General features: G+C 36.0%; 2 protein-coding genes and 1 long non-coding RNA gene across 6 annotated transcripts; 1 reads left to right on the top strand and 2 right to left on the bottom strand.

Moving 5' to 3' along the window:
* The first annotated feature begins 1361 nt into the window (after positions 1-1361).
* On the top strand, positions 1362-3698 carry LOC103957122 (wall-associated receptor kinase 3). 3 transcript variants are annotated; one of them, XM_048581186.1, is made up of 3 exons: positions 1362-1562; positions 1698-1862; positions 2357-3698. In XM_048581186.1, the coding sequence occupies exon 3, from the start codon at positions 2365-2367 to the stop codon at positions 3544-3546; it is 1182 nt and encodes a 393-aa protein (XP_048437143.1). In that variant the 5' UTR covers positions 1362-1562; positions 1698-1862; positions 2357-2364; the 3' UTR covers positions 3547-3698. The 3 variants fall into 3 exon arrangements, with proteins under 3 accessions (XP_048437143.1, XP_048437147.1, XP_009367491.2); XM_048581190.1 differs by having other exon boundaries at positions 1363-1562; positions 2400-3698; XM_009369216.3 differs by having other exon boundaries at positions 1363-1562; positions 2336-3698.
* A 241-nt stretch (positions 3699-3939) lies between these two features.
* On the bottom strand, positions 3940-6415 carry LOC125475829. 2 transcript variants are annotated; one of them, XR_007257233.1, is made up of 6 exons: positions 5887-6415; positions 5533-5602; positions 5339-5420; positions 5113-5175; positions 4254-4328; positions 3940-4088 (listed from the first exon to the last, which is right to left on the bottom strand). It is a non-coding gene; the product is annotated as an uncharacterized LOC125475829 (long non-coding RNA). The 2 variants fall into 2 exon arrangements; XR_007257232.1 differs by having other exon boundaries at positions 5113-5420; positions 5887-6412.
* A 6046-nt stretch (positions 6416-12461) lies between these two features.
* On the bottom strand, positions 12462-15396 carry LOC103957121 (gibberellin 20 oxidase 2-like). Its single transcript, XM_009369215.2, has 3 exons — positions 14612-15396; positions 14046-14367; positions 12462-12965 (listed from the first exon to the last, which is right to left on the bottom strand). The coding sequence occupies exons 1-3, from the start codon at positions 15172-15174 to the stop codon at positions 12690-12692; spliced, it is 1161 nt and encodes a 386-aa protein (XP_009367490.1). The 5' UTR covers positions 15175-15396; the 3' UTR covers positions 12462-12689.
* Between the last annotated feature and the right edge of the window lie 900 nt (positions 15397-16296).

The following is a 16296-nucleotide window of genomic DNA, read 5'->3' as shown; positions in this document are numbered from 1 at the left end:
AGCAAAAAAAAATAAAGGTGGAAAACTACATTTCAAAATCCATCTAAGTCGTACGTGTTGAGAGTTGTCTCACATCGGTGAGAGGACAAGTTTGTTATGTGCTTATATGATCTTGGGCTACTCCCTATATTGTCAATTTGTTTTACGGTGGAACCCCTATTTCATCATGGTATCAGAGCAGGTTGTCACACGTGTGAAGCCCAACGGCCACACGCGTTCCACGTCACCCTGTTGTGTTGTCCACGTGTTAGGCTTGAAAATCGACCACACGTGCGGGGACGTGTTGAGAGTTGTCCCACATCAGTGAGGGGACAAGTTTGCCATGTGCTTATATGGTATTAGGCTACTCCTTATATTGCCAATTGGTTTTACGGTGGAACCCCAATTTCATCAGTACGATCATTTGGAATTACATTTATGATCAAGGATAATGTTAGGGAGACTAAATTTTTAAACTAATTTTTGTAACTAAATGATGTGAGTGTTGATGATTTGATTATTACCTAAGGTATTGATTAACATGTTTATTTTTTATTAATGAGTCAATAACACTTATTTAATTCACAAATTTAATTTAAACATTTAACCTGTCTAGCATTACTCTCACTACCAATATCCAAAGGGGTTTGAACTGGTAAGATAAGTAAGATAGCAATAGCTCTGGTAGCTGAGTGCAAAGTCAATGTATTGACAAAGTATGAAATTTGTTTTCTTGTTCAAAGAATGTATGAAGTTGAGTGCAACGATACTTTAAAACTAACTTTCCACGAAACATGTACACAAAGAAAATTCTAACCACATGTCTTTGATATAGACGATGAGTTTGCATGAAAAATCAAAGACAACGACAAGAGTAATTGTAGAGAATAATTTGTCCATTGTAATCAATTAATATAATAAAAATGAAGGAAGTTAAGGTTCTACTATAAAATTAATTAGTAATATGAAAAGTAGTTTAGATTATATATAAGCATATGCAAGTCTCTCTTTTTTTCGATGTGGAATTTTTCAAGCATAGCACGTAAATAAGACAAAGTAGTCATAAAGCATGTGTGGCCGTTAGGCTTTACACGCAGGATAACCTACTATGATACCATGAAGAAAGTTGAGGTTTCATTAATAAAATCAATTAGCAAAATGAGAAATAGCCCGACATTTAAGCCAATGCAAAATAAAATCACTTGAAATATTTTCTTAACAATGAGGCACGAGATAATTCACCAAAAAAATAAAAAGCATTTAATCGGACTCGAACTGGTCCGATTCACATTTGTGGCAACGATTGTTCGTGGAAAGTTTGTTCGAACTCCAACTGGTCGTCATCGAGTTATACATGCGACTAGTCGCATGTTAAAAATAAAAGAAATGCTAATTGGCAAAGTCTAGTCTCCGGGGAATAGTCGGTCTTCTTCCTATCTAGCTATGATCTATCAACAAAGGGGCCAAATTGATATCTCATTTCAGAAACAAACTAACACCTTAAAAATTTCATGACTACCACGAGTCTGATGAACCTGCAAAACAGCAGAAAATCTTCAAAGAGCTCAGCGGGCACCAGTGTGGTAATTTTCATAGCTTAAGCTTGTTTTTTGTGTATCTTTCAATCTTTGTAATGTCATTTGCTTTCAAAACTTTAGTACTACTACTAATTAATACAACTTGCTTTCTGAAAATTATGGGTCATGTTATTTTTGCAGACATTAATGAATGTGAGGATGCAAACCTCAATAACTGCGAACAGAAATGTACTAATACAGAAGGAGGCTATGCTTGTTCTTGCCGCAAGGGGTACCATAGCAAGGGTAAAGTAGACGGAGAAGGTTGCACCCCTAATCCAACATTACTTGTTCAGATTATCGTTGGTAAGTATGAACATATATATTTGTTGACTGGTTTACTGCTTTTTCAACATTTATTCCGACTGTTCCTACTTCATTAGAAATGTGATTAGTGAATGGCATTGGTTGAAGTCAAACATATATAGCAGTGCAACCATCATACTCCAAAAAGTTAACTTGGGCTCTCTTTTTTTACCTACTTGCCTGACCTTAGGACTGACCGTTAAAGATAGTTTCTAAACGTGGTTCAAATAACAACGTCCAATCTGCAATATACTGGTTACAAGAAAGACTATTATGGTTGATATCCGGCTACGGAACAAACGTCCGTTCTATGTCAAACTACATTTCGTTGTTGCAGTCAACAAAACGTAGCAACACATTATGTTGAATATATTAATAAGTTAATGATGATGCGTTTGGTTTTCTTAATAAAGAATGGACACCTTGCACACAGACGTTATAATTCATACTTAATTTGTTGGAAATTAATGTGGGAATCGGGGTTGGCCTCATAGCGTTGCTAATGGGAAGCTCTTGGTTGTATTTGGGCTACAAAAGATGGAAGCTCATAAAGCTGAAGGAGAAGTTCTTCAGGCAAAATGGAGGACTAATGCTACAACAACAACTTTCAGAACGACAGGGGTCCACTCATGAAACTGCCAAAATCTTCACAGCAGAAGAACTTGAGAAGGCCACAAATAATTACAATGAGTCTAAAATCATTGGCAGAGGAGGTTTTGGTACAGTGTACAAAGGAATTTTAGTAGACGGCCGAGTAATTGCTATCAAGAAATCCAAAATGGTGGATCAAAGCCAAATAGAGCAATTCATAAATGAGGTACTGGTGCTTTCACAGATCAACCATAGGAATGTGGTTAAGCTTTTAGGTTGTTGTTTCGAGACACAAGTGCCACTGCTAGTTTATGAGTATGTAACAAATGGAACACTCTTTGACTACATCCATAATACAACCAAGGAATCCAGACCAAACACCTCTTGGGAAATCCATCTAAAGATAGCTTCAGAAGCAGCTGGAGTGCTGTCATACTTGCACTCTGCGGCCTCTGTTCCTATCATTCACAGAGATGTCAAGTCAACAAACATACTCTTAGATGAAAATCTCACAGCCAAAGTGTCTGATTTCGGAGCCTCGAGATTGGTTCCGTTAGGCCAAGTTCAGTTGTCCACAATGGTGCAAGGAACTATGGGGTATTTAGACCCCGAATACTTGCAGACAAGCCAATTGACTGAGAAAAGCGATGTCTATAGTTTCGGGGTTGTCCTCGTAGAGCTATTGACAAGAAAGAAGGCGGTTTTCTTTGACAAACCGGGGGAACAGATAAATTTGGCTATGTATTTTCTTTCAGCATTGAAAGATGACCGCTTGCTGCAAGTTCTAGATGATTGGATTGTGACTGAGGCAAACATTGAGCAGCTTAAAGAAGTTTCTATACTTGCAAAGAGGTGTTTGAGAGTAAAAGGAGAAGAAAGACCAACGATGCAGGAAGTTGCAATGGAGCTAGAGGGACTGAGAAGGATGGTATTGCATCCGTGGGTGAATGACGAATCCATTTCAGAAGAGACTCAGCACTTGCTTGGTGGAATATCATTGGAAACTATTAGTTATGAAGGAGGTGGCGATTCAGTTTTAGGGTATGATACTATGAGGAACCACGTTGTATTACCAGTTAATGGTGGGAGATGATTGTGCCAGTGAACAAGTCCGTTTTATAATTTTATTGTGGGTGTTTGTGTGCTTTTTTTGCCTAATGTTCGACGGAGTGATATCTATCAGTTAATTAATTTTAATTACCTTGTTTAGTTTGGAGTAAATGTAATTTTGTAGTGAAAGGAAAAATCTCGTACTTAATGCTTGCATCCGATGGAGTGTTTTTTTACCCCTTCTCAAACTACGTTCATTGCTTTTTTTTTTATGCACACTTAACTTAAAAATGAATCATCAAAATCAAAATTTTATGTGACACCAGGGTTTTTCTTAAACAAGCATTAAGAATTAACTAATTCAAATTTAAGAAAGTGATTCTAACGCACCCCCTTTTAACTTCTCATATTTTTTTTTTTTAATAATTGGATTGAATAAAATAAAAGAACCATCAGGTCCTGATTAAATAGTCGATACTTTCACATTTTGACTGGACAAAGGGGCCAAATAAGCAGGCGTTTGGTGACACATCCTGATCCTGAATGTCTATCTAGACATCCGAATTGCAATGTGTTGGCCGACACCTAAAAGGTGATGAAGCCATAAAATGTAGTAATGTGAAAAATGTGAATAAATTAAAACCGAAAAGTGACTAATTTAGAGTGCATGTGAGCATGATTGAACCCATATCATACAAATGATGTCAAAGCATAGATAAATTGTATTAAAAGAAAAGTAGACATTTATACCGAAAGGAGAAGTCTTCTACATAACAGCTTTTACCAACAATCTTTGTCGTCACAAAATCTCTGCCATTAAAAATCCTGGATGAGCAAAAAACAAGGATGAGTGGACCTGAAAATAAAATTTTGTAAAACCTTTTCGAAAAGTGTAACCCCTCGCTGTAAAACAAGTATATGGTTTCCCAAAAATATTATGGTAATAGTATACAATAGGTACCCTGCAATAGAAGTGAGTCAAATATGTAGGGTTAAACAAGGTATCTCAACATTAAGTCTCAAACCATTATTATAAGAAATCAATGCTCATTAATTTATATAGGCACACAAATCTATTGCAAAGATATTCAAACAATGGAACATGTTGGGTGTAGGTTTACATTCTAGTCCTCCATGAATTGCGCTAGTGGCATCACATCACACAAAAGGACAGGCTGACATCTAACTTTGTATCCAAAGTGAATGAAAACGGTGCATGGTTTACATTCTAGTCCTCCATCACGTGAATTGTGCTAGTGACATCACATACAAGTCCAAAACATCACATCATACAAAAGAACAGGCTGACATCTAACTCTGTATCCAAAGTGAATGAAAACAGTGCATGTGAACTACACGTGAAGTTTGTCCTTGGCTAAGGACAGTACAAATAACTAAGAGACAACGTGCAAACATGTAATCTTGAGCAAATAAAACGTAAGAATATCATGCCACAAGTTTATACTCACAAATAATATTAAAAACATAAAGTGTATAACAAGTCTATTTGTAAAACTAAATATGACATGTCACATCTTAGTAATGAAAGCAATTGTCGGGAAAATCCATATATACATATATTTACATAAAAATAAAGAGACCCACTCACAAATACTTGTGAAGTCACATCCTTTCAAGCTGAGAAAGTCGGAGTCTCTGATAGTTATCGCACCTAAGTATAACATTGTGACGCATTAGTAAAACTCAATTTAAACGGTCAAATTTGAGAAAACAGAGTGCGAATTTGAAATCAGATTGTCAAAATACGCTAAGAGGGATTCTGATCAAATTTTGTAAAAAGTCAAACACAAAATATTCCATATGCATTTTCGAACCGGGCCGGGCCGGATTCCGGGTCGCGGATCTGGATTCGGGTCGCGGATCTGGGCTTCCGTTCGCCGCTGCAACCGCCGAAAACTGGCGATTTGGCCGGAAAACTTCAAATGGTCATAACGGGTTCATTTTTCAACCAAATTTCAAAGATTCAAAAGCCAAAATGAAGCTCAAGAGGTAAGGAGCAAAAATATACCTAAGTGGGACACAAGTTGTGCCGGAACTAGTCGGAAATGGCCTGCAATTCCGCGGTCCTTCGCCGGAAACTGGAGAAAAAAGTATAAACATGCATGCAGGGGTTAGAGCTCGAGATTGAGTTCAGGACTATTCCCAATCTATCACAGAGACATAGAGGGAGAGATTTGATGTGTTGGGAAAGCCCACCAACTTTGAACTCGACGGCATTTCGCCGGAGTTCATCGTCGGGGATGAGTTCGAAGCACAGATGATGATAGAGAGTGAACCCTCAATTTAAACTTATAATTCAACATCACATAGGTTAAAATATCATCCATAAACCCAGAAATTTAGAGAACAAGGCATAGTTCACCTGGGTTCAAGCTTTGAGAGCTATGGAGCTCTCAACTTCAATGGTGCCGAGGTCCTCACTGCAGCGATCTCACATGCAAGACCACGATCCTTGCATCCCACAGACTTCGAATATGTAGAAAATAGGGCTTAGTTGTGAAGGTAAGTGGGAGAGTGAGAGCTCTCTTCTCTCGGGTTTAGAGAGAGTGAGGTTTTCAGAAAAATGAGGGAGTGCATTGGGAGAGGTTGAGAGAGATGAGTGAAATGAAAGTGGAAATTAATTGTTGAGTGAGTGGGTAGAGAGAGAGAGAGAGAGAGAGAGAGAGAGAGAGAGTTGTGAAGTGAAAAGGGACATAGTGAGAGATGCGACGTGAGATAGGCGAGAGAGGGAATCCGATCCTTCCGGTCCCAAATAAACTGAACTTATTCAGCAAAAAATTTGTACTATTAAAATTTGATCCAATAATAAATTTTACCGCACAAATCTTTTGTTTAAAAAGCTCAGTTTATTTGGATAGGGGATCGGTTTTTGAAGAAAGAAAGCAACGGGAGAGAGAATAAGAGACCGGCCGAAAAGGAAGAAAACTATGGTCATGTGTGTGATGGAACAAGTGTGGGCTTTCAACAGAAGAAATATTATTTTAATAACACACTTGTCCACAACCCATGTGATGTTGAATTTTTCAAACCCATGCATGCATTTAGTCTGCACCAGGGTCATCAGATAGATAAGAGAAGGGCAGCCTACTGCGCCAAGCCACAGTTCAAGTTTTCAAATTATCCCGGTAATTTTACATTAGAAATGTTATTAGCATTTCAAAAATCTCATTCTACATTTTTTATAAGTGTTTTTTTCTTTCTTAATATAAAAAGTTTAGAGTGTAAATGTGATTTTGAAATGCTAATAACAATTCCCTTTTACATAGTTTCGAACATACCTGGTTCGTCACAATTCTGAATTAAGTTCTGCTTATGCCCACACGCTCGTAAAAATAAGCACTATTCAAAAATAGTAAAATAAGAGTAAAAAAGTGAAAGGAAAGTTGAGATCTGCGTGGAAGGCATACGTGGCATCTCATGAGCATTCTGATAATTTCACTACTACTAAGAATAAAATACAATAAATTTCGAGACGAGATGTCACAATTGGATTAGGAGTATGAAGGAAAATGCAATGGAGATAAGGATGCTTTGTTGGATGTGTGAGCACACGAGAAATGATAGGATTAAGAACGAAGATATATGAGTTAAAGTAGGAGTGGTCGTAATTGAAGACAAAATGAGAGAAAATTGGTTAAGATGATTTGTACACCTGAACCTAAGACCTATATATGTTTGGGTTAGAAGATGCGGCTATGCAAGGGAAGCTTAGGGTAAAAGGGGTAAAAAAGACCTAGGAAGACTTTGAAATAAACTATAATAAAAGATATGAAGTACTTTGAGCTAACAAAAGATTTGGCGTAAAACTGAGCGTAATAGCATTTTAGAATTCATACAGTTGATCGTACTTAGTAGGATAAAGTTTAATTGTTGTATATAAATAAACTTAAAATTAATTGACTTTCCAAGATAAACCCAAAGAAGATTCACATACCATGATTTGTATGAAAATCATAGACAATACAACAAATACTGTAATGAATTCAGATGTTTGGAGCCGCTAATATAATAAAATAGAAAATGTAACTGGTTCTCTAAAAGGATCGAGACTACCAATTTATCAAGAGGAAGCACTATTACTATATTTAACTTAACCCAAGTTACCAACCATTATTGGAGGAAGTCAACAACCCTCTAAAGTAAACACTTGCTATGAAGCACGCGAGACAGAATTACCAGAACAAAAATTTGGCTTTTGGAATTGTTTGAAGAACCAGCCATATACAAAAATAAAAAGGATTTAGAGCAATGAATCATATTTTATATAAAATGTATGTGGGTGGCTAGAGTCGAAAGGGAATTATCTTAGTTAAATAAATGAGTTCATAAAGGGAATTATCTATCTACAAGACTACAAACAATGTAGTTAGTGTGAAATGAGTTGATTAGTGGTTTTCATCTCGTTCGCTGAATTGATGTGATCTTTTATTTTAAGAATGATTTTATGTGTGCTTTAGTGTAGAATCTATTGCGTCTATCATCTTTGCAAGTTTATGATGCGAATTACTCTCCAAATTAAAAAAATTAATAATTGAAAAAAATGTGTGCTTTAGTGTAGAATCTATTGCGTCTATCATCTTTGCAAGTTTATGATGCGAATTACTCTCCAAATTAAAAAAATTAATAATTGAAAAAAATGTCATTTTTTTGTCAAAACTTAAAAAACAAAAAAAACAAAACCAAAAAAAAAACAAAAACAAAAAAAAACAAAATAGATATACTCACTATCACATCTCGGACCCACTCCACCACTGTAGCACGATATTGTCCGCTTTGGACCCCGACCTATGCCCATTCCCGCTCATAGCGCCTTCTGGTATTTAAACACTCTTAGATTCAAATTAATTCATATTTTTTTTTATCATCATCGCACTTTTTGGCTTTGTCACCTTCCGGGTGTCGACCAGCACAGCTCGATTCGAAGTCCTAGTAGATATTCCGGGTCAGGCTGTGTCACTCGCTTTGCACCATATTGTACATAATATGTTCTTAGGAGACATGAAGATGTAAAAAAGAGGATCCTATCAACTTGTTCCGACCTAGAATAATAAGTTCATGTGTCAAAGTAAAAACATTGGTTTTTTGGTCAGTTTCACATCAGCTAATTTAACCATTTTCTTGACCAACTTTATGAAATGGATGACATGACAAAATCAGTGAAAACAAAAAAATAAACTCACAAAGTTGCAATTTCAAGGAGAAAAATGGAACGTACAAACAATTAAGCCTAAAACAAATATTAGGTGGGCTGAACATCTGTACTTTGATTGGTTGGCAAAACATATAAAGTTAAGGAAAACTAATAAAAATGACTTGAAAATTTTAAGTTTTAATCAAAATGATAAAAAGGCGTTGTAAATGAATAGTACCAGGAGTAACTTTTTAGAGTAAAAATGTCATTTTCGTTAAAAGTGAACAGTACCGGAAATGTTTCGTTAAAATTCCCATACAATTATGGCCTTAGGCTTATAGAAATATTTGTGGGCGTTAAAGCACTCTCTTAAGTTTTTTCATTAGGCACAACACCTCATTGGCAGAAAAATATGAAGTTTCTCCAAAGACTTGCCTAGTGCTTTAATAATACTTGTGGATAAAATTGGTGGCTCATCAGACAATTGTATATAGAGATCAATTAGTGATAGTAATTTAATTGTGAAGTTTGCCTATGTGTTAGATCTAAATGCTAATATGAATACCAAGTGACGATGGAGCTTTATCTGGGAGTTGCATCTTCCTCCTAAAGTGCTCTCTTTTCTTTGTTTTGTGTTGCTAGACAAATTATTAACCAATGCTCAACGAGTTTGGCTACAGATTCTTCATGGCGGCAGATATGATGTTGCTTTTGAACCAATTTTCACGTCTTTGGAGAAGTTTTCCTGTTTCCTGATCAATTTTTACTGATGCATGTACTACTAATTGATTCCAAAATAATTTCTCTTCCAAAACATTAGTCTTGGATAATCTGGAATAGAGGCTTATTTTTTGTATCACTTTTTGGTTCTTGTTGCCCTGCGAAACAAATTAAAGTATTTTTGAATAGGATTTTGCTCTTTATAATGATCCAAATCTGTTATTATTGCCTACTTGAAAGATTGGCTTCAAAGGAAGATGGTTTCCTCCATAACGCCCATTCGAACACATGTTTTCTTTATTGGGAATCTCCTCCTGAGGGTTGGATAAAGCTTAATATTATGGGCGTCACAAGGGGTGGCCAATTTCATCGATGCTGGTGGTGACCTCAGAAACTCGTCGAGGTAGTTCTATGGCTTTTGTTCTAATCTTGGTCGAGATGAGATCTTATGTGCTTGCAGTACAATTGATTTCAAATGCAAAAGTGGATAATCACCTTCTAGGAAGTTTAGTACTGAATTGTCGTACCCTTATGCACCAAAGTTGGTCTTGTGAAATTCGTAAGCTCTTCTTTCTTGTCGTCAGTTGCTAGTTATAGATATAAGTGAGGTCTTGTGGCCTCATAATATTATTATGTAATTTTTCCTTTTCTTTCGGGCTTATGCCCTGTTGTCAACCAACAAAATTTGAAACTTTTGAGTGCCTCCAAAAACAAGGTTAAATATATATCTTTGCACGGAAAATATATATTAACTACTGAATTACATATCTTCTCAGTTAAATACCAATTTTATCTTTTTGCTTTGCTCAAATATTTGACCAATTTGGTCCTTCTGTTTTACTCCGTTAACAATCTTTGTCCCTCCGGACTAAAAAATTAAAAAAATAAAAAATTAAAAAAACAAGAAAGAAAAACAAAACTTGGTCCCTTCTTTCGAATGTGACGTTAATATAATCTGATGCACATGCTTCATCTAAAAGGTTAATCACTTCACCTGTGCAATCTGTGTAAATTTCTTTATCCAAAATTTCAGTATTTCAATTCAATCGAAAACTGCTGTAATAAGTGTCCGGATCAATCTAGAGAAATGTAGAACAAATCGATGACTTTAGGAAATTTCTGATTACACCTCTGCTGGGCAAATTCGACACCAAGGGTCCCAAATATTTGTCCAACCTGCTGACAAACCTGCTAGACAGAAATGAAATCATGCACGTTGCTGCCCTTCTTTTAAAGAACCAAAATCGTAGCTGTTAGTGGCCTCTGAATTATTGACATTGCTTAAATATTGGCCCGATTGATCAGTCCATAATTTGCGTTTATTTGTACGTACTACTACTTGTTAGCTTATCCAATATTGCACCACTTCTAGGACCAAGTTGTTTTCAATGGGGAATATAATATTAGTCCACTTATAAGGGGATCAATACTTGTATTGCTATCGGTGGGGGCCGAGCTAGGATTTTCATCTTCATTGAAACACGGACTAACATGTATATTTTTGTATCGATCGGCAAACATAAACATAAACATAATTAAGGGGTCCAATTTATAAATGCATGCATTATGTATTTCCTACCAAGTACAAAACATGAGACGTTTTAATAACCATTTTTTGCTTGTAGTTTTTTGTTTTGACTTTTTGTTTATGAGATATGAGGAAAATATATAGAGGGGGAAGGGATGAAGAAAGGTGATGGGAGATAGGAAAAGAAAGAAGAGTGAACAAAACAAAAACTATTTTTTTTAGTACAACAAAAGAAAAACTAATTGAAAGTGAAAACAACTTAAAACAATTTTTTGCTGTTGGTTTAGTTTTCATCTTTTTAGTTTTGCTTTTGTCTTTTTTGTAATATCATTCATCCACTCTTCTTCGACTCTCATTTTCCTTACATTTTTCTTTATTACACTAAAACAAAAGTAAAAACTAAAAACGAAATAATTATTTAATGAGCTAAACACATTGAATTTGAATTGCGGTAAATTGTTATCTTCTCTAACAGAGCTTTATTAATTAACAAGATCATTCACACTTGGAGATGTTCCAGTTTTGTCTCGTTTTCTTTAATTTTCTTTTATGACTTTCTTCGATATGATCATTTGGTAAAACAACCCCACCACCTACTTTTGGATCAATCATCTAAATTCTAAATATCTAAATAGGTTAACTCTCCATTAACTGAGATTTTGAGTTATTTCAGTTAAAAGAAAGCTAGATTCTATGTGGTTTATATTCACATTTTGACAACAAAAACATATTTTTGTGTTGATCAACATATATATGGAAACATATAATATATAATCTGCCAATGCTTGCATTACTCGTTGGGAAAATAGTTGTTATAAACTACAAAAGTACAAGTTGAAGCATGATAGTTTTAACTTACTAAACACAAACATTTGAATACTTAAAACACGCGCATACAGATTTATAGACCTACCTCTGCAGTCCTTCTATCTCCTTTCGATCCCAACAAATGTGGTTGGTTGGTCTCTAGCTGAAGACCATCTGAGTTGAGAAGCTAAAGGGAGTTTTGGTTGTCCGTAGCTTTGGCTCCTAACAAATTTATTTGTTTCCTCCTTGGGATGTCCATCTTGGTTGTCCTATATTGCAAAGGAAAAAAAAAAAAAAAAGAGCCTCGTGTCAGGGTTTTTATTTTTTCGTGAAGCTTTGCATGTCCCAGTAAAATGTACAAGTGGATTCCCTCGAAATCGTGAAAAGATATTTAACTGACGAGTAACTTATGCATTCTCATTTTCATCTGTTACGCTCTCCTCTTTTATCTATCGGTTAAATTAAATAAATCAAAAGATAACTAAATGACATGTACGACGGTGTAGGTACATTCAAATAGAGACATGGAGGCAATCTTTTATCTCCTTTTGTGATTCTTGCTAGAGTTAGATTATATACGACCGTTTTGTCTTTGAGATTTGCTGTCACCGTCAACGTCAGTGTGTAACTAAAGGGACTAACACTACATCTGATTCTTACCTAACCCGACTGTGATGAGTCAAACTATGAGATATTTACAAGGCAAAAACAGAGAGAAAGGAAAAGAAGAACTCCTGCATGCATATGGTAATACAATTAAAAATGAGCATTCATTGATAACTAAGATTTGCATTAATATTTATTATTGAAACTAGCTAGCTACTTATTGGTTAAGTACTCTTACAACTCGATCAACTGCGTACACTGTTTAATATAAAAATATCACTCTCTTACATGAGCGCGCACCCTCTCATAGAACTAGAGAACCAGAGAACTTCAACTGTGTACTACTCCATTGCTAGCTAGCTAGAGATATATTTTAATTGGTGGAGTTGGATTCAAATAGGAACCAATTGGTGAAGTTTTGGAGGGTAGCTTCATCAGCCCTGTAATGGCATTGAGTGAATCGGAGCAAATCTGACCATGTGAAATCCGGGTACTTTCTTGTCTCTTGTTCTTTGCGCAGAAGATCCTCGGGGGGCTTCACAACCTTGTCATCCCTTGGGCACAAAAAGAACGCCAACGATCTCCTCTCCTTGTACCTGTTCACCGTTGCCCTATGCAAGCAACTCTTGTATTTCCCATTCGATAATGCCTATATACAAACATAATTAAAATATTGATTAATTAATTAATAAATTAGTTAAACTATATAATTATTGGCCAATAGGATCCTCTCCAGATCCTTTTGGTGAGAATCCTAGGGATCCGTGAATATTGTCCGTTTATTGTACATCGTGCAATCAATTTTTATCAGGTACTGTTTGTATTTAATTTTAAATAAAAAAATTTAAAATGATTTCTGACCGCACGATGTACGATGAGTGGACACGATTCACAAATCCCCTGGATCCTCACAAAGAGGATCTGGTGAGGATCTGGATTCAATTATTGGTAATCGCACTATTCAACTTTATGAGAACAAAATATATAGTGCAAGTTGGCCCTTTACGACGGTGAAAATGTGTTAAATTCTTGTGTTACGGTCTGATTTTGAATCATGTCAGCTCCTAATTAATTTAACCAAATTTATCGTTTAACAAAAAAAAAAAAAATATATATATATATATATATAGTATATATGTGCATGCAGGGAACAATTTATACACAAACAATTACTTGATAATGTTAATTGATGGGGCATTGATTATTATTTTCATTGCATTCTTCAATACTCTCAACATATGCATCATGATACTACCTGTTCCCAGTGGCTTTGAGTACTCATTGCTTGTCTGCCATGCCATACATTGAGACTCATTAATTTGGTTTTTTTTTTCTAGAATATACACATACAAAACCCTAATATTTGCACCAAAAATATGCATGTGTTTACGCGTGTGCAACAAAACCGCAGATTGTACAAATGCTAATGGGGGCCGACCACTAGCCACTAGGATTCTTGTATTTTCTGTTAACACTAACCCAGCCCCCATATCAATCCTTTACTATTCTTGTACGTCAAGAATTCCTAATATCCATAATCTGGAACATCGATGGAAAGACACCTTGTTTTTTTCTTTTTGTTGGAGTGGCCACAGTTTTTTTCCTAAAATTGATTAATCTATGAAACCATAGTGGTGCCACGTACAAACTTGGTGGGGAAACCAATATTACTCAAGCATAATTACTATCCTAAATATTCCTTTTCAATTATAAGGGCATGTATGCGTACCGAGAAGGTATCACCAATGTTGATGACTAGGGCACCTTGAATCGGTCGAACCGAATGCCACTTCTTGTTGACAAACACATCAAGCCCTCCAACTTGGTCTTGATTGAGTATGGTCAAGGATGTTGGATCACAATGAGGTCCGGTTCCGAGAGAAAGACTTGGCTCTTGGCAAGTCGGGTAGAAGTTGCACCTCATGATTGAGTGAGCATCTTCAAAGAATTCTCTGTAATGCATCCGATCCACTCCCAAGCTGATTGCAAGCAGTTCCATTATTGAAAGAGCCAAAACATTCATTGATTCACAGTACCTTTGATAGACCAGCCTATATAAACAAATTAGGAAGCAAATTAAGAGTAGTGTTTATAATAGTTTGTGTACTTTTAAATTAACTTGTGTTTAATTTGTTTGCAAACACTAAAATTGTTTGCAAACACTAATTTAAACACGTCCAGCTTGTTTATAAAAATACTATTTAGAAAATGCTGCCCACACGTGTAGGAAAAACAAACGTAATTAGTGTGTCATGTAGCACTACTGATCATGTACCATTTATAGATAAGACTTACCCTGTTTGTTCAAAATGTTCGCCTAGTTTGGACTTGAAGAAATCCGCCACAACTGTGTCGGTGCCATTCGCTTGGAAACCAAAAGACAAAGTTTCCTTCCATGGCAAATTGGTTGAGAATCGATCAGCATGAGACCCAGAATAACCCCAAGGGCTACTAGGTACCCTTTTCACCTTTGCTTTCTCTTCGACGGGGAGCTTGAAGAAATGATCCATGTGATCATCAGCGAGTTTGAGGAGATTTGGATCAACGCCGTGGTTGGTCACTTGAAAAAAACCATGGCTCAAGCAAGATGCCCTAATGAGCTTGGCAGCATGCTCGGTTGCCACAGCATCACCCTTGAAGAAACCCTCAAGATCTACCAATGGTTCATTGAGCTCCTCAAGAGCAGCAACCAAGTGTCGTTCAGGCCAAATGAAACCAGTGGGGACATGGGATTGTTTTTGCAAATATGATGAGTCAATGAAAGGAGCAATACCTCCCTTTTGGATATGGCTATTGGTTTCCTGATGGTTTTCGAGCTTTGATGGAGAGGACAAGAGAACTGAGGCACTCGAATCCATAGTTTGGTATTGTAGGACACGGACAATTTTTTTTTTTCGGCTAAGGAGACACGGACAATTGTGAGAATAGGCCAAGATAGGTTCCAATTTATATAGAATTCATAAGAGGAGTGTTCCAAAGGGTGGGGAAAGAAACTTGGGGTCTGGTATTCGGACGGCCAAGACGTTCGTGTGTATACACGATTATATTTGGAAATTGATTTCAAAGGAAATATTTGGCTGAATGAACGATCTGTATTTCGTTGCCAAAACACTGAATCTTATCAGTAATTTTTTTTGGTACGTAACGAGCGTATTTGGAAGATTGATTTTAAAGAAAATATAGAGGTTGGATCCTTTTCCATAAATAAAATGAACACAATAATGAGTTGGGTGTACATTGAACACAATAATGAATTTGATTAAAACATCGTATGGTAAATTTCTCTTACCAAAACACAAGAAATCGTTTACTAATTTTCTATGGCGGATCTTGGAAAAATAATTCGAAAGGCCACATGTAAAAATTCACGAACATTTCTTACACATAAAATAATCTTAAAATTTATTAACTAGTTGGAGAGCATGTATAAACGGCAACTCCAACCTTTAAAGGGGCAGCACCCAAGTCATCTATGGAGATTCACCAAAGTTCAAAGGATCGGCTGACCCCGCTTGCTCCTTAATGGGTCCGCACTTGCTAATTTTGTATTTTATTTTATAAATACAATGTACTTCACATTAATTAGATAAGAAATAATGAAATATAGAAGTAAACACGATAGACAACCGCCACTAAAACTCATGTATTTGGGAAGTAAACCAAATTGAGAAGTAAATACGATAGACAATGAACACAGTAATGAGTTGGGTGTATTGTATGTGGCGTGTACATTGAACACAGTAAGAGTTGGTTAAAACATCTTAATACAAATATATTTGTTTGGGATTATCCTTTGTATACCTACATGTAGGGTAAATTTCTCTTACCAAAACACACGAAATCATTTAGGGCTCGTTTGTAAGTGCTTTCTAAATGACTAAAACCATTTTTAGTTAAATTGATTTTGGTTTCCAAGGGCACTTTAAGTATTTTTTGGAAGAAGCACTTGGTTCTATTTGCAGAAAACACTTCGAGTGCTT

The sequence above is a fragment of a genome, unplaced genomic scaffold, assembly GCF_019419815.1.
Source record: "Pyrus x bretschneideri cultivar Hongxiangsu unplaced genomic scaffold, Pyrus_bretschneideri_v1 Contig1, whole genome shotgun sequence".
Lineage (NCBI taxonomy): Eukaryota > Viridiplantae > Streptophyta > Magnoliopsida > Rosales > Rosaceae > Pyrus > Pyrus x bretschneideri.
This window is presented reverse-complemented; position numbering and strand designations above follow the sequence as displayed.

What these genes read in the sequence shown, in the direction of transcription:
- LOC103957122 (XM_048581186.1), top strand. Translation starts at nt 2,365, where the DNA reads ATGGGAAGCTCTTGGTTGTATTTGGGCTACAAAAGATGGAAGCTCATA.
- LOC103957121 (XM_009369215.2), bottom strand. Translation starts at nt 15,174, where the DNA reads ATGGATTCGAGTGCCTCAGTTCTCTTGTCCTCTCCATCAAAGCTCGAA. An exon ending in GAACATTTTGAACAAACAGG is followed by an intron (nt 14,368 to 14,611) that starts GTAAGTCTTATC and finishes TTGTTTATATAG; the next exon opens with GCTGGTCTATCAAAGGTACT. An exon ending in ACATTGGTGATACCTTCTCG is followed by an intron (nt 12,966 to 14,045) that starts GTACGCATACAT and finishes GTTTGTATATAG; the next exon opens with GCATTATCGAATGGGAAATA.